Source organism: Aulonocara sp. 'chitande type north' Nkhata Bay, linkage group LG2 (genome assembly GCF_057382095.1).
Source record: "Aulonocara sp. 'chitande type north' Nkhata Bay isolate Kocher_YH1m ecotype deep benthic linkage group LG2, A_spYH_male_GT1.1, whole genome shotgun sequence".
In the NCBI taxonomy this organism is placed as follows: Eukaryota; Metazoa; Chordata; class Actinopteri; order Cichliformes; family Cichlidae; genus Aulonocara; species Aulonocara sp. 'chitande type north' Nkhata Bay.
Genome location: NC_141345.1, coordinates 20,243,097 through 20,268,690, shown reverse-complemented (window position 1 = coordinate 20,268,690; position 25,594 = coordinate 20,243,097). Strand labels below are relative to the sequence as shown.

The window sequence follows — 25,594 nt, the reverse complement described above, 5'->3', positions numbered from 1 at the left end:
AAAGAGATTTTATTTATTTTTTAAATCATAGCAGTTTCCCTTCAAGTCTCTCTGATGTGCAGAACTTCACTCAAATGCACACATACAGCATCTCCTTTTCTTTTTTCTTTTTTGTATTAATGCTCAGAAAGCCTGAACGCACTGTCAGTCCGCTTACACGCGTGTTGATGGCATTGATTTGCGGGAAACAGTTGTGATGTATTTGCCTGTTTTTCTAGCTGGAGTGACTAAGAGGCTTTGCGTATGTGTGTGGGCGCGGAGCTGAGCACTCTCACAGATTGCCAGAACTGTCTTTTCTCAGGTTACTTGAGGCTAAGACAGCAATCCGCAGCATCATTCAGCAAACAAGTGTGCGGACACAGATATAACGATTAGAGTTGCATCTCAATTATATCGATTCCCCTGCACCGGCAGCGTGCGGTGGCTGCAAGCTGAAGTTTTGTTTTGTTTTGCATTCACGCATGACCGCTCCAAAATGAGCCATATGTTGCAAAGCAGCCTGTTAACTTTACTGCTTCTTATTGAAAGAAACATGCATTAAATAATTACAAAGCGTTTGAAATCATAATGCTTTTGTCAGTGTTGTTTTGTTTTTTTCCCATAGTCTACTTGAATGAGTATAATTACAAGCTTGTGGTGTGTTTGCTTCAGGCTGGTAACATTACCATAATATTCTCTTTTCAGCTCAATGGCATGGTAATGCTGACCTTTAGATGGAGAGAGAAGCTTTAATAAATCGTTATTTTTTGTGCTCCATGCTTAAAGCTCACATGTAGTTTGGCCTTGGAGATGAAAGTGCTCTCAAATAATACAGACCTAACAACTGGGAGGTCTTTGCAACAAAAGCGCAAGCACACAAAAGCAAAACCTGCGGCTTTGCAACAATATCGGCCGTAGTGTGTTACTGTTCCCCCGAGGCTCCTTTGGCAATATCAAGAACACACTAAAAGCGTCAGACAAGTGTGCGTCTGTTGTCTTTCTGTGCACTAAAAGCATCGTGTGTGGCACATCAAGCCAAAGCTGCCACGTCTGCGCTGAGCTCTGAACCCGTGACCGGGGTCGTGCATGTGCTTTCTGCAACTGCAGCGACCTATATTGAGGCAGCTTTACATAAAAAAGTTCAGCACTCATAAATATACTATTCTGGTTCATTATCCCAGCATACCTGTGCAATTAGGCATGATTTGAGCCGCCTGTTTTTTGTTTGTTTTTTTTAATTTGCTAAGGAGACTGTGGAGAAAGCTTAAATAAAATTTTATCAACCCATAACATTTACAAGCAGTGGAGGCATAGTTGGGGAAAAGGCTCATTAACAAAAGCCCTGTGATATACAGTAAGTGAGTAGAAGGACTCTTAAAGGAAATATAAGTAGAATCATTTAATCCTCCAAATAAAAGAATAAATTATGGAGTTATTATTTTTCTTCTTCTTCTCTAATTTCATTCAAATGTAATGCAGGCCATCATCCTGTGCCAGCACTGTGTGACAAACGCATCAAGTAAGGTATTAAAAATGATTCACCTCAGTTCTCACGGCCTGTTCAAACCTTCAGCTCCTTCAAAACAGAATACAAATAATGTTTACATACAACTCGGAATTATGACTGTAGAGCCCTGTGTGCTATATTATGCTAGAATAACTAATGGAGTAACCCTTGACTTGGTTGTTGCACCACACACACACGCACGGCCACTTTATCTTCTGCAGTCTCATTGTGTTGATTGAATAGTGGTCCTTTCTTCTTTATACCGCTTTCTTCATTTCCACGTCTAATGAGTTGTTTTTGCTAAGGATGTTTTTCGCAGTTCACCAGAGCAGGGGATGATTAGCTCAGATATAATCACTCTATCTCGGATTATATCTATATATATATTTCTGCTTAGTGGCACAATAACCTCACCAGTTCCACTTTGCTACTCTCTCACTCCCTTTTTGCCGTTTCTGTTGTTTCATGCCGTTGCATGTAAGAAGGCTCGCCTGTGGAAACACACTGGGAGTGGCCGTTCCCAGTCATTGAGAACATACGGCTACTAATTTAGAAGAAGGAAACAAGAAAAAAAAAGCTGCATATCAGAAAACTCCTGTACCATCCCTGATTTGTCTTAGAATCACACCATAATTAGAGACCATTTTCTTTCTCATTTAAACCTCTGTAATTCCTAATCCATTGTAATGTGGCCATTACTGGCTCATTTTTTACACTTGCTAAAGTCATTAGTCATTGCTAATTACCATATCGAAAAGAGGAGGCCAGCCAGGGGAATTCTAATGAGAGTTTAGCGCTATAGCAGATTCCCGGGGAACTGTGGGTGGAGATCGCGTAGGAAACGTCAAAGCCAGAGATCCGGTCTGCCGTGTGTAGCTTTTTAAGATGATTTTTTTTCTGACAAGAGAGTTTAACATCTGCTTTCCAAAGGTAAATACTGTACGTGAGGTCACAGCCCAGTCCTCTTCCAACCACTGCAAGCCAAACCTGAGGGACCCCATCACTGTAAGCAAGAAGCTGATTTAGGGAATGCTAAACTTGGGTAGGTGTCGGGTGGTGAGTCCTGGTGGCCGAGGGGGCTTTAAGAAGCTGTGTAATCAGTGTTCCCGCAGACCTGGTGCAGTTCTTGATTGCATGACATGTTTTCTCTCCATCACTATGAAGCTGAAGCAAAACGCTCCAGGAAAGACTTTAGAAAAATACACAAACAGAACGAAAGGCTCATTTGGATTTGATACTGAATTTAACAACACCAATGAGACCTGTTTCCTTTTTCTGCTCCTAAAATACTTATTATATTATTTGGTTACTGTATTTTTTTATTTATTTAAATTTAATATTTAAGGTAATAGTGAGAGAAGCCAAAGAAGGTAAATAGATCTTTAAGGTTAAGAGAGTTTGGTAGGTAAGTGTGTGCTATATTTGCTCGATCACATGTCAGTGGCTGGACACTTTGATTGATCGTTTAATCATTTCAGCACTAACGATGTGCATACACACAAGTATTGTATTTCTGCCTGTGCCGCTGCGGTTGAGCCTGTGCTTCTGCTGCTGCTTCCATTAACATTCATTTTCTTCTCAATACAATAAAAAAAATTAAAGGCGGAGTGAATAATTGATTAATCGTTGCCTTAACATGACTATGAAATTACAGTGCTGCTCGGAAGATTTCCTTTACTGTAATAGGACAGCTTAGTTAATCTTTTACTGAGGCGCCAAGGTTGGCTGCTGTGCAATAATGTATGAGGGGCGGAAAGGAGGCTCAAAGGAAAGCAGTTCAAAAGGAAACAAACAGAGACAAACAGGTCTGTGTTTGCCAGTCACTTTGCTCAAATGGGGAGGACTGCTGCAAGAGGCCCAACACACACCCACTCACACTCTCACACACACACACTGAGGTGCACAAACGACCCTCACATCCACGCATGCACACACACAGCCCTTTTCTCTTCGTCCAAATGGTGACCCCTTTGTTCCCTTGCTCAGACACACACACACTCATGCCAGTAAACCATCCCCGGGAAGGCAGCAAATGCACATGTGGGTCATATGTGTGTTGTGTGTGCACGCACTTCTGTGTGTTTTCGTGCATACTTGAATTTGTCAGCATCAATGCCGAGGTGTAGGGTATTGTTGTCTCGGGCCAAACCCCTGTCACCACCCCTCCCCCCACCCCCCAATCGCATCCCTCTCAGCACATGAAGAGACAGGCAGGCGTGCACAGCGGAGATGGAGGGTGAACGGAGAGGAAAGGGAAAAGAGAGGAAGAGAGGAGGCGAGAGAAAGAAAAACGAAAGGAGAAAAAAAAAGGGCAACTGAGGGGGAAGGATTAGACAGCTGTTTACTGCCATCTCTGGAGGCCAGCAGCAGTCAAAGCTAAGGAGTTTGTCTGCCTCTGGTGGTACTATCCAGTTTACTTTTCATCTTCTATGCCATTTGCCCCCCCACACACACACACACACATTCCTCCTTCGTTTCACTTGTTTCAGCCTAGAATAACAGACTTAACTTCTTCTTTTCACAATAAAATGTGTGCCGTGTAGTTTGAACGCTAACATAAAGGATTGAAAATAACTTATTTCTACAAGGACTCTGAAATTCTTGAACATTATTTTCATCATTTCTGCTCTTTATCTCTATGTTGTCACGAATAATAGGAGATGGCCAGTTTTATAGTGGATCCCGGCAAAGCATAATCTAGAGCTTTCATTTATTTTAAAGAAAACAGCTGATTGGGAACATATTGGTGGAATATTAGATCTTGAATATATTTGTTAGCGGGCTTATTTGAGATTTGTACTTTCTTGTTTTATCAATTAATTTTTTAGACCGTACTGATCTGCCTTTTTAACCTATACAAATAGGAAATAGTAATACATTGCTCGAGATATAACACCTATTTAGTTAGACTTCTGGGATATTGATCTGGTCAGTTAAGTATCAGAGGGGGCTGTTAATCAGTTTAAGCTGCTTTGGCGTTGATGAAATTAACAACAGGTGCACTAGAGGGGCAACAATGAGACAACCCCCAAAACAGGAATGATTTACAGGTGGAGGACACTGACATTTTTCCCCCCTCCTCATCTTTTCTCACTGTTTTTCACTAGTTTTGCATTTAGCTAGTGTCAGTGTCACTACTGAGGTGATACCTGAAGCCCGCAGAGGTAGCATAGTTAGTCACACAATCAATACATGGCATTGCCAGATTCCAGATTTCTTGTGAAAATTCAAAAAGATCTTATAGGAATCATACAGACACTTCAGTAACCATAATGTGATGTATGGATGCTGGCTGGCTGGCTTGCTTGCTTCTTGACTAATGTATAAATGACAAAAGGGTTGTTCACTTCTATGAATATCACCTGAAGAACCTTAGCATATTATTGTAGGAGGATTATTTGCAGATGTGCAGAAAGTTATATAACTGTATCTCAATATTTGTGTGTATTGTGTATGTTAAATATATGAGTGTGTTGACATATCTGTAAATCATAAAAATAGGCATCCATCATCGCTTCCATTTTCTCCTGCTTATTTGGTAGCAGCAGTTTGAGCATAAATACCCAGACCTCCCTCTTCCACCTCCATTAGCTCTTCTAGGGTGACACTGAGGCATCCGTAAGCTGTACCTAGATATATCCCAAAATTCCCTCACAGTCGGACATGCCTAAAACAGCTCCATGCAAGCACATCAGCCAGCTGCTTTCAATGTGGAGGAACTGCAGCTCTCTATTTTGAGCCCCTCATGAATGACCACATTCCTCACCTTTTCTCAAAGGATAAGCCCAGATACCCTTCAGAGGAAGCTCATTGCTTTCTTGTATCCATAATTCTTTGGGTCACTACCCACACGCTGTGGCCACAAGTGAGGGTAGGAAAATAGATCAGCCGGTAAATGGACAGCTTTGCCTTCATGCTCAGCTTTCTCCCCATCAGGACAGACCGGGATAGCATCACATCTGCATCGCTGCAGACACTGCAGCAATCTGTCAGTCTTCCACGCCACTCTTCACCTCATGAATGAGACCCTGACATACTTGAACCTCTTCACTTGAAGGCAGCAACCCTGAGCGAGCAATCCGCCCTTTTCTGTCTGAGAACCATTGCCTCAGGTTGAGAGGGGGTTATTCTTGTCCCCAACTCACCTAGGTACAAGTGTGTGTGTGTATATATATATATATATATATGCAGGGCAATATACATATATTGCCCTGCATCACACAACACACACAAGATTTCACTGTGCAGTCAAAGTTTAACCTCACCTACACCCATATGATCTTTGAGCAGTGAGCAAGTCAAAACACACACACACCACACACACACAGACAGCCTCCCGACTGATTTTTCAAAGGCTCTGCAACCGTTCTGTGTTTGCTCTCGGCTCGCTCCATGGCTGCTCTTTCATCATCTGCCCGTCATCTGAAAAGCATCTTAAATGATTACGTTTCGGCTTCTCTCCCTGTCTCTTTTTTTCCCCTCCATACTTAATCTTGCCTTCATGTTCATGCTCCATTTGAGTCGTGGGTACAAAGGTGAATCACGAAAGCCTTTTATTTTTTGTTTCAGATTTGTGTCATTTTCACTGCAGAAGCTCTGCCACCCTGTGCCTCAGTGATTTTTTGGGAGGGGGTCTGATATGTAATGCAACATGATTTTTGCTGCTGCTGTTCAAACTGGGTTCTCTTGAGGTGAAGAGATACAAGGAAACGAACTGCACAGTGCAGGCATTTGAATTTGGCTTTTTTTTTTTATTGGAAGTGCAATTAGAGCAGTGGCTAAGTGTTCTTGTCTGCCTCTTAATCCCCAACAATTAATGTGTATGGCATAAACCATATTGGCGACTTTCTTAAAGTGAGATTAATTTGGCAGGGAGAAAGCTGAGTGGGCCTTTGTGGAGCTGGTTATCTTTCCTTAGCAGACCGGGGTATGATCTCCAAGCCTAGTGAAAAGAGGAATGATACAGTGAGTGTGATGTAATGTGGATCATTTGAATGGTGCGAACATCACCAGGTTCTTTTAGATAGCTCTTCTTGATTGCGTGCAGAATTTTCCATAAAGAGAAAGATGGATGCCACCTATTTATTTCTCCCCCACCTTAATGCAGAATTGGCTCTGTCTGTGAAAGATATGTGTGAACAGCATCTTTGCATACCTATTTTTGACAGACTAACAACATTCTGTCCTTCTCTTTTTAGCTCTCTGTCAGGCCGCATTGTTGGAGGCGTCTGGTGGTTCTTCACTCTCATCATCATCTCATCCTATACTGCGAATCTGGCTGCTTTCCTGACTGTGGAGAGGATGGTGTCTCCTATAGAGAGTGCCGAGGATCTGGCCAAGCAGACAGAGATTGCATATGGAACGCTGGATGCTGGCTCCACCAAAGAATTCTTCAGGGTGAGGAACAAAACCTGGCACACCCGGGGTTTAAACATTTTCATTGTGAGCTAGCGGCATTTGGGAAGTATAAGTTATTTTAAAGTGTTATAAGAGGACAGTAAATGTAGAATCACAAAAACACAGCTGTGGACTCTGCCAGCAATCTAACGGTGAGTAACTACTGACGAAGCAACACAGTATCACGGCAAAACGTGTAACAGACACGCCGGTCCACTGTGTCCATTTCACGCTTTGCCTCTCTAAAACGTGAAATGTACACGCTTACCAGCAGGGGGGATAATATATTTAAAGGCACAAAGTCGGTAGTGACTTCCTGGACATTCCAGGGTCCTTAATCACCAGAAACCATTAAGCTAGGCAGCTAATGTGTACATACATGTAAATGTGTTACTAATGTCTGTTTAAACGCTTTCCTGTGAATTATTTTCACTCCCTGTGCTGGTAGTGCAGCAACGTCTGCGTGTGTGTCCATTTCATGTTTTGGAGAGGCAAAATGTGAAATGGACACGGTGGACCTGCGTCTGTTACACATTTTGCAGTGATATTGGGTTGGATGAAAAGAGCATAAATAGTTAAATTGGGAGTAAAGTCCTGACATTTTTAAGGATTTTAACATTTACCTTTAACACTCTAAAGATAGATAATAAAGTATTTATATACTGACAGTCCCTTTCCCTGTACTTCTATCCCTTTTCTTATTAACATTTCTGGCTGTCAGAGGTCTAAGATCGCCGTGTTTGAGAAGATGTGGTCTTACATGAAGGCAGCCGACCCGTCTGTGTTTGTCAAAACGACAGACGAGGGTGTCATGAGAGTCAGGAAGTCCAAGGGCAAATATGCCTACCTGCTGGAGTCCACTATGAATGAGTACATAGAGCAGAGGAAACCCTGTGACACTATGAAGGTGGGAGGCAACCTGGACTCCAAAGGTTATGGAATTGCCACACCAAAGGGCTCCCATCTCAGGTAAACCTTTGCCACTGCAGTGGTTGGATAAAAGCCTTCATGTGCTTTTATTGGTGCCTGTGCATGAGCGTTACCCCTCACCTGTTTATTTGGAGGTCTGCATTTGCTCATTTATGAACATATTTATGTGCTTAGGTTGATTTTTTTTTTGGTGCCATTTCATGCATTCTGAATGCTTTGTGCACGCACTACCAGATTAATTTATAAGTATAAATGCTCTGATCAGATATAGAAGGCATCTCATTATTGTCACGGTCATCCTCCAACTGTTTGCACATATTGCACTGGCATTTATAGCTCGATCCCTCCCATTTTCAATTCTGATCATCTTTATTTGTGTCTGCACATCTACGTACGCAGCTAGATTATTCCCAGCTGACTTGTGAGCACTAGCAGAAGTATAAAGCAGGACGATGAGATCTCTTATCCTCTTTAAGTAGCACTTTGCTTCCTTGATGCCTTCCAATTATATTTCAAACTCTCTTTATATTCTTCAAATCATCCCCCTTAAACACAAACACACACGCAAAAAATAGAAACGTGCCAATCATAAAAATCCGAGCCCCTAAAGCAATTTTACAACTTAAAGAATCCCGTATAGCTGCTTTACCACTTAAGCCAGAGCTCACACCTTGAATGTGAAGTCAGCAGAGTGGAATTTGTATTTTGCGACATTTAATGTGATAATTGACATATTGAAGGATAATTCATCCCGGATTTACTCCTGCCATCGATGTCCAAGATCAACAGCTGTTATTTCACATTACATTAACACCTTAACCAACTTCCCATTTAAATTTCTCCCGCAACTACAGAGAGAGTGCAGAAGCTGGTGGCATCTGAAGCTTTTAATCTATTTCTAATAGGCCTCATTCATTTTAATGAAAGGAGCCATATGGGAAGATTTTATTCAAACTCGCTGCGGATTCATATGGGTTTCCTCCTTGGTTGACAGCCAGAGGTCAGAATGCTGAGTAGAACTGCTTCTAAAGCCTCGATCAGAAGCTCCTTTTTAAAATTTAATACAAATTAGATTCCGCAAATGAAGTTTAATGCTGCATGAACGATAAGACAAGAGGTTGATATAAATCTGCTTCAGAGTCATGTAGTCGGGATTGGCCCAGACCACAACATAGCAGTGGGACAGAGTGGTGAACAGCTAAGGGTGGCCCCCGTTTGATCTCGCTCTCTTTGTGTTAATTATTTACTTAGCGATGTACCTTATTCCCAAGTTGTCATTGTGGTCACAGATGTCTGATATGGAGTTCCATTAACAGATAACAAACATTTGCGATTGCATGAGTGGTATTAAAGCATGGCAAGTAGAATGACTCACGGATTTTTTTGGTTTTAAGGAGGAAATGTATTCAGCTCATCCGGAATGGGACATGAATGAGTTACCCATGAATTTAAAGAGCTGAGTCCAATCGCACCTGCAATGCATTGATAATGAATCAGTTTGCACGGACGACTGGATATTAGAGAAGCAATAATCTGACTCTTTTTTTCTCATCGTGTTTAAATTTCATAGAGTATCTGTGCAGAACTACAGAACTGATACCCGTTCCAATAGAAGTTCCTAATTAGACATTTATATACTGTCATTCTTTTTAGATTTTTGCATAAGTAGAGATTTATTTTCTACACAGTAAATGAGACTAATAGCGCTGATAGCGCTAATATTGCATTGCAGGCCTGATTGAAAACAGAACTTTTGAGGAAAAAAAACCTAAAATAACTCTTCATTTTGCAGGAATGTCTTCAGAGATCACTTTCTTGTCAATTGCTCTGACGTTCTGTGTAAATTCTGATCTTCATTTCTGACATATACAATCTTCAGGGTCTGCACCATCCCGCTAACATTCAGTAACCTCCCTGACATCTGCTCACGCTGAACCAACCAAACCATGACTCTCCACAACATCCATGTCCACTTTAATTCTTCTCGTGACTTCTTTCTTTTTTCTCTGAGTCTGCCAGGCTAAGAAAGAATTTAGAGGTTTTACCAGCTCCAAAAAAACTGTCTTCCCTACAGCTGTGTGATGTCCTCCAGGTTGGGGGTAGAGACTCTTCTGTGTTCAGTGATGAGAAAGGCAGGATGCCGACAAACTAAATTGTTCCTGTGCAGAAGAATTGGTGCTGATTTGAGCAAAAAAAAAAGGCAATCACGTAAAGGCTGTAATCTTTACTTTTATATGCAAATTCTGATTGCAGATTCTGGCATTCTTGTGATTTGTGGATGGATAGTCTTTGTCCTCAACCTTGCAGCTTTAGGAAATACACAGTGACCAGAGAGAGACAGAGCTACCCATGGGGAGGTGCTTTGGGTGATGTGTCTGCAGTTGGTCAGGCAACATCTTTTTCAGCCAGTTAGAGAAATAAAGCTATCGTGAAAGTGATCGTAGCAGTTAAAACCGTCGAAGCTTCTGCTGGAATTTGTTTCTGCTGTTATTTATAAATTATTCAGTATCAGCTTCTATTCACAAGAATGCTGTTATGGCTTGAATATTGATAGGTTAGTTGCCATAGCAATTTGTATGCTGGTGCAGCTGAAAGGAAATTACCATCTGTAGTCAGACTTCCGCATCCAAAAGCATCTCCATTTATAGTGTTTGCTCTGCCTCTCTCTGAGGCAAGCCCCTCCTTGGTAAAACCCACTGTATTGGCACTCAGTGTTTAAGCCCCATTGCAGGTATGTGACTAACACGTGCATCCTAAAGCCAGCGCTCCTGCTTAACACCAGTAGCCAAACGCAGGAGTGCTTCCAATTCTAAGTCAGCATTTCATTATCACCACCACCACCACCACCATACGACCAATCTCTTTATATCTGTCCCATAGAGTGTCTCCTAATGGTTATCGTTTTATATTATTTTCAAGAAACCCAGTAAACCTGGCAGTGTTAAAACTGAACGAGCAGGGCCTCTTGGACAAATTGAAAAACAAGTGGTGGTACGACAAGGGAGAGTGCGGCAGCGGGGGCGGGGACTCCAAGGTCAGAGCCAGTTTGATAAACCCTGCGGGTAAACCCACCACCACTGAGAGTGGGAGGTGGGGTGGGAAGTGGGGGAAGGGGAACAGAGGGGTAACTGGCAGGCCTGCGCTGCACCACCACTCCAGCAACACTTAATCTCTCTGTGTGGTGTGGGGAAGAGCAAAGGGAAAGGACTGAGGGGGGTGATTGCTTGGCCGGCAGGGGATGAATTTGAAATGCATAGAGAGGGGAATTTTTGCATCATGTCTCCCTGCTCAAACAAAATAGCACTGATTTAAAATTGATCAGTGCTAATTAAAACGGCAAAGTTGTGGCTCCCACGCATCCATTCTGGGACTATAAGTTTAGCTGTACAACATGGTTGATTTCGAATAGGAAAAGATCAAATTAAGAAAGCCTTGTGGCATAAGTGAGTGCAAGCAGTATGCCGGTTACCCCAAGTGATATAGTAATACACATCTACTGCCTTAGGGAGCAAACTAACCGAGCTAGATGGAGTATTAATTCATATCACTTTGATTGATGTTTCTAATGATGTTTCTGCAATATATTTGTGTGCACGTGGGTGTGGTTTGTGTGACATTTTTCTTTTGTTTTGTTTTTTTGACAACAAGCAAATCCAGGCATGTGTATCTATTTGCTGCTCTTTATGTCTCTGAATTAATAACATAAAATAACATGGTATAATATGTTATTTATGTTATTCCCTTATGGTTGGAAGAATCCCAGTAAACCTAGCGGTGTTGAAGCTCAATGAGCAAGCCGTCTTAGACAAACTGAAAAACAAATGGTGGTACGATAAAGGGGAGTGTGGCAGCAAGGACTCCGGAAGAAAGGTTAGTCTCCAACCCGAACCTGGCACCTCACAGCACCTCGCAGCACAACCCTCCTTTAATACTAGACCAGCCCAAAGTGTGCTGCACTTAGCAGCACTCCCCATGTGGCTCTGGCAGCTCTACTGTATTGGCCCAAATATAAGATGATGATTAAGGATAACTCTCACCTGTTTATGGTTGAAAAATGCATTAAAATAGACAAACAAAATTTTCTTATCAATGTTTTTCCATGTATCATTACCTTTAAAGAAGAATATAATAAATGTCAGTTCAGCCTGAAAGAATTGTTATTGCAATCTCTCTACAGAAACAAAATATTTGGATTTAATTACCTTAATTTTGAATTAATAGGAAACCAATAAAAATGCACAAATCAAAGTGAATGAAAGCCACTTTTTCTAAAGTTTATCTACTTCAGCTTTCACTCTGGAGAATGAATTCTAAACACTTTGCTACTATGTAAGTACACAGCGAAGAGATTGTTACATCTGTCCATCCATTCATTTTCTTCCAGCTAAACTGTTACATTTGTAGTTTAATAATATCTAACAATGTCTTTATGGGCTGTCCGTGATCAAAAGTGGCACCACTTGACCGCCTGTCCAATCCACTTCTACTGTAACATTAACATTAACCTTTGCCAGCAAAGAAAGATTGTACTATTTAAACTAAGCCTGTGCACATATATGAATGGCAAGGAAATGGCATGGTAATTTTAATGTCACAAAAGGGTCATAAAGTCTGCAGTGTGAGTCATTAGCATCGGTTCACAGCATTATCTATTAGACTTTTGCTCCACTTGCTCCACAAAAACATGACGTAAATGTTAATGTAAAGGTGTATCCAGGACAACAAGATGACTTCATTTTATGTGCATTAACTGATCAGATCTTTTTTAGACCATATGAAAATTCATTAGCTACACCATACAGACAAAAGTACTGGGCCACCATGAGCTGGAAACCCATACCATGAAGCTCCTGGCACACAGCGTTTGTGCTGATGTTAATGCTGCAGTTAAATAACTGCAGCATTACAGTTACATTACAGTTATGGATCTAGGAGGGATAAGATTTCATGAATGGACTTAGCCATGCAGTACCACACTGCATGGCTAGGTACTTGATTTTATACACCTGTTGCAAAGGTACTGAGAACAGGTGATTTCAAAGATTAAGAGGTGTGGCCCAATACTTTTGCAAATATTTTATGAATTCCTGTTTGGACTAGTTTTACAACAGTCATCAATTTATGATAATTATACTGACAGCTCCCCAGACTGCCATCAGAGACCACCTTGTGGTCTTGCTACTAAGTTTACTGGATTGATCAAAAGTTTTGTTTATTGCATAAAACACATTTGATTACCAAGGGAGAAATGAGCTTATTTTTGTTTGTTTCAAAATGTACATATTTTCACTTTGAAACAGGCCGGCTGGGGTGTTGATCAATACTAGTAGATATATGCCGAGGGATAATTTCAATCTCGCTTTCTCAGCAACACCAAAGCAAATGAACTCAATGCAGCTTACTGTGCAAGTGCATCGACAGTTCCATTATTCAAAGAAAAAAAAATCTGCTGTTTTGATTACGAAAAGTAAATGGTACTCTGCTGTTTATTTCTTCCTTCTGATGAGATTGTGTTGTCAGAGATTTGATGTTCGTTCCCAGTGTGTAAATAAACAATGTGTGGTGGATTAGCAAGGACTGTTAAAATTAATTGTTAAACATTTGGATCTGGGTAGAAGGAATCCTTATAAAACGGTTTGTCCAATCCTGCAAACAAATGTACACACACAAAGTGTTAGGATAACATTATATTTGTGCAGTAGATCAAATATGAATTACTCAAGCAGGCTTTTTGAACATAAATCTTTTTTGTCGAAAGGAATGAGAAACACAAAAGGGCATGAAGTGAGAAAGATGAAACATGAGCTATTGGCCCTTGCCTTTATATATTAGCCTTTATAATAATCCTGGCATAACGCTTTTAATTTAAGGTATGCATATATGGATGCCATGTCAATTCATATTAACCCGGAGTTGTATCAAGTCTGCCCACTGCTCTTGCATGCATTAGAATTTTGTTATCTACTGTAAAAAAAAAAAGGAGTTTCTCCCGACAGAAAAGCTTTAGCGCATTACTTCAGATACCTCTTTATGTACCTCTATGTGGCCCACTGAACTCTCCCATTGCTTGTACCGACAGTTCTATTGGTAGTTTATGCAGAAGTGTCAAACTATGTGCCATGAAGAGCTCAGTCTACAAGGAGCATGTTACAAACAAAATCACAGTAGTTGCAAGGAGTTACATTTGAGGTTAGGCTTTCTGTAGAGTTCAGAGTGGAGCTGAAGCCTATCCCAGCCATAAACTGTATATAAACAATAGTGTGTTCAAGAAAAGTAAAGTAATTGCAGAAAAGCCATAAACCTGCATTCCCCCCAGCAGGAGACGTCTCCTCTGGTTGAAAACAGACCTTAGTAAAAACTGTTCTGATGGAATTATAGGTTCAGTCGATAGTTTGAAGTCATATTAAATACACCATTGTGATCCATTCGTTTTCTTAGATGCTTATATGCTAGTCATCGTCCAGGTGAATGATCAATCAGGGTATGCTACCTTTTTGTTGCAAGCCTATGTTCATCCAGTTCCTCTGTCAAATCCCCACCTCACTTGTACATTTGGTTTCAAAGACATAGCAAAAGTGGCAAACTTAAAGAGTCACAGTGGGACTTTGCTAAGCACTGGGTGCATTCATAGTGACATACAATTTTTATATCCAGTTTGACATTGGGTCAGGGACAGGGTTAAGATTCAACAGGTTGCTGGTGTCTCACAGACAGAGACTGCAACAACAAGGCACCCTGAAAACCCCCCACACACAATCAAACCCAGATGTGAGATGACAGCCACTGAACCACCTTGCCACCATACATATAACAGACTAATTAAAAGCCTTTATTGTAATATATGCACATATGTACTTAAATTAAGTGATCAAGTTTTTTTGCTTGATCGAATTCAGTGATTAGTTTGATGCTGCTCTCAGATCTGTATGCTAACAATGTAGCAAGAGCTAACAGCAGTTAAGCTAGCACTCTCTTTCCAAAGCTAACAATCCTAGTAGCACCCAGAGGGATTTCAAACTAACCACATCATACTTTATTTGTTTTCTGTGGCCACAAAATAACCTGGAATGGTCCAGTGTTAATTATTTAGCATTATCTCTATACAGCATACTTGTAGTACTTATTCAGCTTTTTATTTCACTACACTGTAATCGTCTTCTTGAAAAACTCAGACTTTAACTACCCTCTGCGAGCATATTTATACTGTAGAGTGGTAAAACACTTTAGCTAGTCATTAGGGTTTGTTTTTTTTTTTTGGGGGGGGGGGGGGGGGTATGTATGTATGTATTACTGTAAGTGAGTAAGTGGTAAAATTTTCTTCCAGTTTTAATATAACAAAACTAATAAATTGGAAGACTTTCAAATTCAGCTGACTGAACACAAATTCAAGATTTAGTCTAGTGTGTTTGGGGAATAAAACAGCAGATTCAGTCCTCCGTAGCACATAGTTTGGCACACGTCACCTGTTATAGAGTATATCTACATATTTGGACAGACTTTAAACTCAATTTTGCACTTTGGTTTAAAGTCAGTTTATCTGAGCAAACAAATTGATGCCTCAGTTTTATTTAGTTGCTAAAAACCACTCAACTTTCCATGTGTCTATTTGAGTGATATAAAAACATTCCCCACATAATTTCATGAAAAAGAATATTTAATATACAGAAAATATCAGTTTGGTAGGTTCACTAATTCAAGCCTTAATAATCAATGTCCTCTGTATATCATCAGCAGACACAGATGTAACGTTAGGGGCACTTGCAGCAGAGATAAACAAACCATAATATGAAATAATGTCAAACTAAAAACTTGTTTGTGCTGTTGTCACATGAATGCATGTGTTATGGGGCGTGTTTGTGTGTTTATCTATACCCATTTCCTCACAACAAAAAGTTATCATTTAAAAAGAAAACTGTAATTTGTATGTTTTTGACTTCACATTGTGTAAAATGTAAGTCAGTGTTAAATGCTATCTGGGGCCTGCCACACAAAGCGAGTCGCACATAGTCATGCACGCACTATCTTTATTCTGATTGAAAATTTGGGGTCAGATGCTGGAACATGACTTAATACGGTCTGGTGTTTACGCGAGGATGCACGTGCACTTAATCAGAGCGGAGTGACATGCAGAAGAAATGAAAATGTCACACATGCCTCAGTGGCTATCTTATTGTAGCACACGATTGATCAGCTACCCGCTGCGTCCCCACTCTTGGTTCTCGTACATTTACGTCATAACAGAGAACGTGTGCAGGAAAAGAAAACGAGAAAGTGAACATTACGTGATGAAATTCTTCTTTCTGAGTGATTTGTGAAGAGGTGTAATCAGTTCCACCTGCTTATTTTGAGCTTTTTCTTTATTCGGATTTTTCCTTAATAGAATCAGAATATTAGCATCCATATAAAGAAAGCCTCTAATATGGTTAACATTAATTAAAAGTTAAATTCAGTCCAGTAAACAGTGGATAAACAGCAAAGTTTTGTTACAGAGCACATGCAAGAGGTGGGATTTCACGCAAACAGCCACTTAGAATTTAATAAAAGTGTGAAATTTGACTTGACGTTCGCACAAAGTGGCAGGAAGTGAATTAGAGATACACGGCACTTGAAGGCAGGTAGAGTATGAAATACTATAAAAAGAATATACACTTGTGTAGGGTTATTAAACAGGGTTCAATATCATTGCTGACATTTTAATGTGCTATGTAAGTCTGTTTTGGGAAATAATAATTTTGCCTTCCTCTCTCATGAAGACAACAATAAATCCCAACTTAGTCTAAGACAGAGCATAATTTCAAAGTGTTTTATTATGATGTCTCTGTAAAGTTTGATTTCTTTTTTTTAACTTAAGGCTTTTTTTCAGTTTGTCTGCTGTATATGATAGTGTCATCAGATGTTACAGTTTAGCCTCAAATGTTCTGTTCCTGTAGCGACAGAATAAGTAAGTTATGTAAATCTAAGCAGTCACTAAAAGCTCATCATTGTAGTTAACTTGCAACGGCAGATTTTGTTTGTGGCTTTTGGAAGTACTGGCTTTGAGAGAAGACTAGCTGCACTACAAATTATTCATGATATCCTTTTTATAGGGACAGGTGATAAAATGAGCCAAATGTTGAGGGAGCGTTCCTAAGCCCGATTCATGCTTAAGGATGTTTTGATGAATCATTGGAGCCTGCAGTGGGCATCAGTCTGTGCCAACATAAATTCACTCGGGCCTTTTGACTGGAACACCATTCTCTAACTTTGACTCATCGTACCTTCAAACTGCCTTTTGAGTCCTACCTTCGCATGCCGAACATTTTTTTTTTTTGTAGTACCTCCCGTTTGTAAGGGCTTCTGTTTTGTAACCGCGCACACAACGATCTTTCAAATATTTATGAGTTAACTTTCTCAGAAAAGCAAAGTCACTGAACCAGTTTCACAGAATAACTCTGTGCCCTTTGCACTTATCGTTTTAACACTTGCAGTATTTACTGCTGCTGCTTGTATCATATAAGAAGGTCCCCCCTCCCCTCTTAGGTCTCCTCCCCAAGTTCACCAAGATAAGAAAGCCAAAGTTAGATCCAAAGTTAAAAACTGCTTTGTGAGCCAGGCCTCTGAAATATATTGTTATCCCTGCTATTTTCTTGTTGTGTGGTTATGTGTGTCTTAGCTTGTCGACTTTTATGTTAACTTGTCTTCATGTGCCTTAATAGTTGAGGCGTTTTCTTTACAATGTGGTTTGGATTAGTGTGGGTTAAACAGTACTGTGCAAAAAAATCTCGAGCCACCCTCATTTCTTAACATTTTATTTCCAAGAAACAAGATTATTGTTCAGACTTCCTGGCCAATGGTTCTTCAGGCTTTTTTGTTCCTTTCTTTCACTCATTTTCAATCTATTCCTAGTTCCTGAAGCTGCTGAACAGTGATCTATGAATGATTCAAGCATAAAAAGACACCAAACTCCAGGGTTGAACCAATGTTTTGTCTACATACAACGGTCAGCTTATCAAAGAACTACTTTAGCCAAAACACATAATTTGTTTCCAATTCTTTACCTGAATCTACAAAAAATGTCAAATATAACACAGTTTGACAGGCAAAAATTTTTAAAAGTGATTCTCAAAACCTTGGAATATCTCGACATGCAGAAAAGAAAAGTAGATTATATTCCACTGTGCAATGTCATCTTTTTTTTTCTTTTAGCATGATAATGATACCAAACACACTGCAAATGTAATATATATAGTATTTCAACGTGTGGTTCCACAAGTTTCAATAAATTATTGCACAATTTGTTCAGTTTTACTAAGAATATTGTAAAGAAGTCAGCGGTGGCTCAATATTTTTGTCTATAGTTGTCATTTTGCTGTACATGTACTCCATTTGAGTCGTTTCACTTATGATTTCTGTCTGTGAAACTAGTTTATAGCTAAATTTGTCTGTGTGTGTGTGAGAGAGCGAGAGAGAGAGAAAGAGTCCAATTATATGTCATATACTGCTGCCGCTATTGCCTCCTCACGACTTCTCTCCGCCCTCCTTCCCCCAGGACAAGACCAGCGCTCTGAGCCTCAGCAATGTGGCGGGAGTCTTCTACATCCTGATTGGAGGCCTGGGCCTGGCCATGCTGGTGGCACTGGTGGAGTTCTGCTACAAGTCCAGGACCGAGTCGCGCCGAATGAAGGTGTCCACCGCGCGAGCTGCTGCTGCCTCAGCCGCTCAGGCCTTTCACTGCTCAGCCTTAGACAGTGGTGCTAGCGCCCCCTACACAGAGCTGCAGAGCTACGGCCTGTACGCCAACAACACTGTTAAGATATAAGGGCAGAGCACAGCCACGGGGTAGGAAACGCTGTGATCAAGCCATGATGATGATGATGATGATGATGATGATGACATCTGCCTCCACACCCCCTCCCCGCCCATCTAACCGTGATCACAGTAGGGCCTCCCACGGCTTCCAGTGCAAACGCTCTCCTGTACTTCTCTCTACCTCTGCCGCTCCCTCGCTCAGTCTTTATGTCACTGATCTCCTGCAGTGTTGTTCAATCACTTGATTCCAAAATTGCCCTTATGCCTGTTTCGTCACGTTCGAGAAGTAAGTTTTCAGAGCAGTTGCTTAGAGTTTCATGTGTTAATGTGGCAGGATTGTTAGCATGTAGCATTTTTTTAATGTAGTTAGTTTTTGCCTTTGAATTTACATGTAGATGGATTATTTGTCACTATATGTTGTTCTCTAACTAATATTTCCTTCTTGACTGTGTGGTTAAGTACACATGTTGCTTTTCAATGTCACACTGCACAATGTTCCTCACAGGCCTTTTGTTAAAACCCATTACTTAACCCATTACAATAATCTACCACAGCACAGGTATAAAGGCAATTTGAATCACAGTGGTACATCTATCTACTTCTGTCCCTCTGAGCAATTCTCTGCCCTACTCCTTCTTCTCTTTTTGCTGACTGTCTCACTAACGCAGGCCCCATTGTGGTGAACATCGTTTATATGTATACCATAAGGCAGACGTCGTGCGGCTCGCATGTCTTCCATCACTGCTTTGACCTCGAAAAGTCTTAACTCAAACTGCTGTTATGTTCACAGATCTAAAATGTAGAACTTGTTGCTTTATACTTTACTGGTAGATGTGAGGTTTGGTCTTCAGCAGCTGTTAGTTATCAGCTTCGTGGATCAATTTACAACAAACAGCCTCTGATTTATTCTTCCAGCTTCAAAGCCCCCCCAGGGGGGCGCACTGATATCGTTTTCATGTAAACAAAAAAAAAGGCAGGCTGAATGCGAGGAGTGATCGTCTACATGAAATCTCTTATGTTTTAATCAGCCCACAAAGGGGCCACCTGATCAGTATGCTGAAGAGAATGGTGAGGAGCCTATTAGTCCAGCGGTGCCTTTATGCTGTTTGACTTGAAAGAAACAACAACACCGTTCCAATTAGAGGCCGGTATAATTCTCCAATCCCCGTGCAGCACTTACTGGTTGCTCCAGATCGCACTGGCTTTGCCCGATTTAATCAGCTATAGAATGCGGACAGATAGCGAAGTGGCACGCATGGGCACGTGCACGCACACACACAAGCATCACACATCATTAAGTCAGCATTCGAGCCCAGTGGCTTTTATTGCGCTAGACTGGAGAATGAAGCTAGTAAACCAATGAGTGAAGCCTCAGCTCCCTTCTCTCTGCCCTCCCTTCACTCGGCTCCTCCTGCTACAAATTGGTACATTTGATGCACAATGTCTGGTACCCCAATTTTAACACCGGCAAATATAACTGATAAGGAATGTTTAACAGTTTACTTGCTCCAGATTTTTTGGGTGTGCCTAACATTCAAAAAGGAACATAGGTACATGCAGCAGACTCTTTTGTGCGTGTATTAACGTAAAAAAAAAAGACTTCTCTGCAGACATTATCTGTGTGCTGCTAGCTCAAACTGTTGCATTCACCGTTTTGATTACAAGATATCGCATGTGTGCACAAATACACCAAAATCTGATCTGTGGGCTAATTGCGATGTTTTTGCTTCCAACAGCAATCCATCAACGACGCCATGCACTGCTCCACCCTGACCAGGATGAGTGGCAACGGGAGCGGCGGAGAGAACGGACGAATCCTCACCCACGACTTCCCCAAGACCGTTCAGACACTGCCCTGCATGAGCCACACCGCCAGCATGGGACTGGGTGCCTCCGGCATGTGATCATCATATTACTGTGCTGGCGGCGAGGGGATAGGCAGGGTGGGGCAGAAGAAGAAGAGCACAGGACTCTAATAACCTCAAAAAAAACATAACAAAACCCATGGCTGTCCGGTTTGACCCATCTATTCTCCCGGCTTTCCCAACTTGAACAAAAACTTACTGCCAAAACGGACTCTTAAAAACCGCTCCTCGCAAATGATGAACAGAGAATCGCAACTTTTTTTCTTTTTTTTAGTAAGTGGGTGTTTGAAAAATAGATATCGAAAAAAAGAAGGGAAACGTGCTGCAATAAAGAAGTCGTCAACTGGGCGTGTTTTTGGACTTTTTTTTTTTTTTACCGTGTTCATTTATGTGGAAAAAAAAAAGAGTTTTATTCTTCAGTGTGACGCCTGCGCTGTGCCATTTCGATGGAGCTGTTGACGTTAGTCTGCTTGTGCAATATCTTCACCTCCACTGCTGACCTTGTACTACCTAGATGCTTTCCGATGGCTGATGGATCATGTCTTTGCACAGATGTGGCAGAGGAGGACAAACACTTGTGACTGCTACGATGATATGATGTTGTTTTCGGGATGTCCCCACCTTCCTTCACTTTTACATTTATACTCCATTTTTGAAGGACTAAGTGCTCAGAGTAGCATAGCCAATTTTTGTGAGATAGTGGTTTACGCTAGATTGATAGCGCAGATTAGTTCGTCTCACGTATTTTTGATTTGACTTGTGTTTCGATGACGGTTAATGATGTTCAAATCAGAAGTTGTCCAGGCTACGACAAACAAGCATTGCTGCTAGACGTCATTGAGCACATCATGCCTTGTCTTAGTGCCACATGACCATTCAAATGCGGAACATTGTACACAGATTGAGTTTGAGTACTTACATCGATCATCAAAGCAGTCATTGGGCACATTCATAAATGCTCACCTCAACCTACGTGAAAAAGAGAATGGAGATGACACAATGACACATTATCCTGTATGTACAATACTGAGTGACCTTAAACTGTATTCTGCTGTTGTGACATTTATAGCATAATCACTGATACACTGGACAGTCTTTTTGAAGACAAATTTAGAGTTTATCTACAGTTGTTGCAGCATTGATATGTTTTGTTCAGTACTGAGTGAAAAAGCCAGAAAGCCGGCTTCCTCGCTGTTGCTAGCTAGCACAGCAAGGAGGGGGTGCGATTGATACACTCGATGTGACTGACAGATTTGGAGTTAGTATTGCTATTGGAAGTCAAGGTTATGGTGATCACTGCGCTACTTGGCTCTCCCGAGTTCTCCCTTTCAGATCACATCAAGTATCAAGGAATCAGAGTGACAGGCCTGGGACATTAGAGGGCAGATGTGACAAAGGGCAGACATCCTAGGTTTGGCATTTAGGCCCTAAAGTAAGATTCCATACCAGAGCATTTCAGTACATTTAACATAAAACGACCGTCGGTGATGCACTTTGTATTTCTTGGGCCCATTTTGTCACACACCATGGTAATTTATATTCTTATGCATAAGTGGCCAACGGCAGAAAACAAACCTTTAGCTAATTCTGTGATTTAAAACGGAAAGATGATGTAACAGGAGGGAAAACGAGAAACACTGGCATGATTCTATAATTTTATTTTTTTCGTTTATTGACAATAATTCCAGAGATGCGACGATACCAACAATTTTCACTTTTGTTTTTTTTTTTCATTAGAACAATTTGAGTGTTTTGCTGCTGTCTGCACTAGTTTACTTGTTTTTTTATAGCCAGGAGAAATGTGTTGTCACATATTTCAGTATGAAGATGTTTTAATCAAAACGCGATGACAGTGTTGACCCCCGTCGCTCTCACAAGGCTCTGATCATCAATAAATCACAACGGGCCGAAACAGCTTTTGCTTAAATCCCATCTGACCTCAAACCAACATTTTACACACAAGTAAGATATTCATGAATATTCTCATGACAGTAGCAATTATAATAACAGCGCACATTTGTTTTCATGTATGAAAATAGTTTTCATATATGCAAACCAATGAATTGCCTCCAACCATGTACCAACAAATGACAGTCAGCTGTAATTTTTTTCCACAAAGTGCATCACATATTAAAACCTAATTTATATGTATTTTTTAAAGGTTTATTAGGAAATAATCCTTAAAGCAGTACATTCATTAATAATGTGGCTTTCCCACTTATCCAGTAACTACGGGGAATCACGTGTCCTTTTTTAAGCTTTCACCACAGACAGTAATATTTCAATTTTATTTTTTTAAACAACTTCTACACTTTTTCTATGATAGCCCTCTCTGCATTTTCTTTACATAGAAATAGATAGAAATAATTGGTAGCACTATGCTGACTGCAAATAGCGGGAGGACCTGTTATTTTAGAAAAACTGAGAACATACACATGGTGATAAGAAATGTATTGGATGTTGCGCTCTTATCATAAATGCACAAAAGCATATAAGTGGATAGGGTCCAGTGCTTTAGCTTTTTCCTTTTTTTCCTCCCCAGGCTTGCACATTTTGCGACAAATGCATCATGCCTTGATCATCCTTAGGAATTTTGTGTTTTGCCAGCCTCTCTGAAGCATTCAGTCCCAGTTTCTGGGTATTATTGCAGAAAAGGTGCAGGATAAAGTGAAGGAAATATGCAGTATTCTGGTTTGTTGTATCGAAATGAAATTTCAGCAGGGTCAGGTGACTCACTGATATTTTTTTAGGCAGTATCAGAGCAATAAGTTACAGTATCAGACTTTGACTAGTTCATTTTTGGTTTGAAAGATTGATAATCATAGCTGGTTTTGTTCTTTTCATTGGATTTGTCAACAATAATTTAAAAAAAAATATATATATATATATATATATATTAGGGGTGCAACGATACACAAAATTCACGGTTCGGTTCGGTTCGATACTTTGGTGTCACGGTTCGATATTTTTTCGATACAAAAAATGTTCATGCATTTTTAATTTGTCATTTATTAAAATTATAAATATATATTTTAACTCAAAAGTACAGTTTTTAAATTTAACCCTAACCCTTGTGCGTGTTTTTTATTTTGACAGCGAATGCACACCTGCGGACCACTTATGTGCAGCCCTGGTTATTTAGCTCATCATATTGCAGCCACAGAAATTCTTTTGTCCATGAAACCATAAAGCTGCACTTTCTTTTTGCCTTATAGTCTGATTTGTCATAACTTCTCCGTTTTGTGGTAAGCTTTTCTTTGGCTGTCACTTCTTCACCCTGACCTGTCTTATTTGGCTCAGCAGAACTGAAATGCTTTTACACACGCACTCACATAAGCTCAGCGATTCTCTGCGCGATCAACCTCTCACATGTTTAAGCTGCAGGAGATTTCACTTGTCATGTTTGCATAGTAAGCTAACAATTAATAAGACGATGTCAGAGGAATTGGTGCACAAATTATCATCACTCACAGATCAGTGCTGTCGCTCTCTATACACAGTTCGCACGATTGCAAAGTGAAAGCAAAAAAACAAGCGCAAATTCAAACGCGACTTCAATATGTCACATATTGACAGTGGCTCACCGATGCCAATGACATAATTACCCAGCTACATTTCTGAAAGAATGCAAAAGCATTGACATATATTTTTCCTACAATAGCCCGACGGGCAGGGAAGACATAGATTTTGGTAGCCCGACTGAAAAAATCGCTAGCTCCGGGACGTCGGGCTAGCGATATTGCAAGCCCTGTATCTGATTGAGGAATCACTCATCTTTGGAAAAGAGAGTTTATTACAGAGAAATGGCTCTTTCCAAAATAAAAGCTATACTATCCGCTTCTTCTGGGCTATATTCTCAGCAGCATAAGGAGAATCATGTGCTAACAGCTGTCTAAATGACTCGGCTAAAGTTAGTAGCATGCTTGCTTGTTTTTTTCTGCTTCCACTTGTCTTTGCACTAGGATGATGTCGGCGTAAATGTGCAGTCATATTCGTTGTGTTCCCACTAGTGCTTTCAGGTTAATCTCGTTGAAATGACCTTAACGCCACAACACGGCAAATCTCCGTTAACGAGCTACCGCCGATAGCTCCGTGCATGGGGCTAGACGGCCAACACGTTAACGAGCTAACTGCGCTAACACACTAGTTCACACCAATGTAATTGAGCATTGCGTGGCACATCCAACATACTGTTTTACTTTAGTCCATGACTCTCTTACCTTCAGGGTCATACGTCACATGAAAACCAAAATAATTCCAAACGCCAGATCTGAATGAGGGTGGGGGAGGTGCCCTGCCCTCTTCCTTCTGACGATGCTGTCTGTGTTGAGCGCTCAGTGGATCTGCGCTGGACAGTGCAGCCTAGGCGGAGTAGTCGAACGCAGATTCACTGAGCGCTCAACACAGACAGCATCGTCAGAAGGAAAATTGATAAAATAAATTACAAATGTTGTATTGTTCGATACATATGCGTACCGAACCGAAAGCACTGTATCGAACGGTTCAATATCGATACGAATATCGTTGCACCCCTAATATATATATATATATATATATATATATATATATATATATATATATATATATATATACTATTGCCAAACTGATTGTTTAAATGGAGTAGTCGTACAGCTGAAAAATGTGCCAGGAGAGAAATCACTAACAGTTTTTTTTTTCATAACACATCAGAGCCTGGAGCTATGTAAAGGATGCATTATGTGCCTTCAGCTAGCATGAACATCTTTTCCTCTTACATAGCTATCACTCCACCTCAGTCCACCTCCACAAATATTCCACTGCAGAGTACAGCAATTTCACATACCCAAATCGTTAAAAGGCTTTCAAGTAAATATAGGAAAAACCGAAGATTAAGCAGAGGGAGCAAGTTGAGGGAAATGTGAGTAAAAATTAAAGTTCTTTTTTTAAAAAGTGGTTCAAAATTATAGTCCTTGAAAAGAGAAGTCCTAAAATGCATCAACCATCACCACTGGCTTGATATCTGCGTGTCTTTAACAGTGTCCAAGGGGGTGAGTTTAGTCTAAGGTGACTGGAAGGTCGAAGCGCTTGAAATGGGATTTTCACTGCTGTTGGATGCCAGAGGTCAGCTTTGGATTATGTACTGCAGAAT

The 25,594-nt window shown here is 40.6% G+C and overlaps 1 protein-coding gene across 6 annotated transcripts in view; it reads left to right on the top strand.

The window, feature by feature from the left end:
* The window catches only part of gria1a (glutamate receptor, ionotropic, AMPA 1a), an 80,543-nt gene extending 55,511 nt beyond the window's left edge, over positions 1 to 25,032 (top strand). Inside the window, exons 12-16 of one of the 6 annotated variants that reach the window (XM_086308074.1) lie at positions 6,685 to 6,883; positions 7,605 to 7,852; positions 11,569 to 11,683; positions 18,342 to 18,476; positions 20,338 to 25,032. In XM_086308074.1, the coding sequence (XP_086164200.1) occupies positions 6,685 to 6,883; positions 7,605 to 7,852; positions 11,569 to 11,683; positions 18,342 to 18,476; positions 20,338 to 20,505 (865 nt within the window). In that variant the 3' untranslated portion in view covers positions 20,506 to 25,032. Of the gene's footprint in view, positions 1 to 6,684; positions 6,884 to 7,604; positions 7,853 to 10,732; positions 10,848 to 11,568; positions 11,684 to 18,341; positions 18,632 to 20,337 lie in introns of those variants that run through there. The other 5 variants (XM_086308067.1, XM_086308084.1, XR_015131234.1 and 2 more) reach the window with 5 other exon arrangements.
* Positions 25,033 to 25,594: the final 562 nt, after the last annotated feature.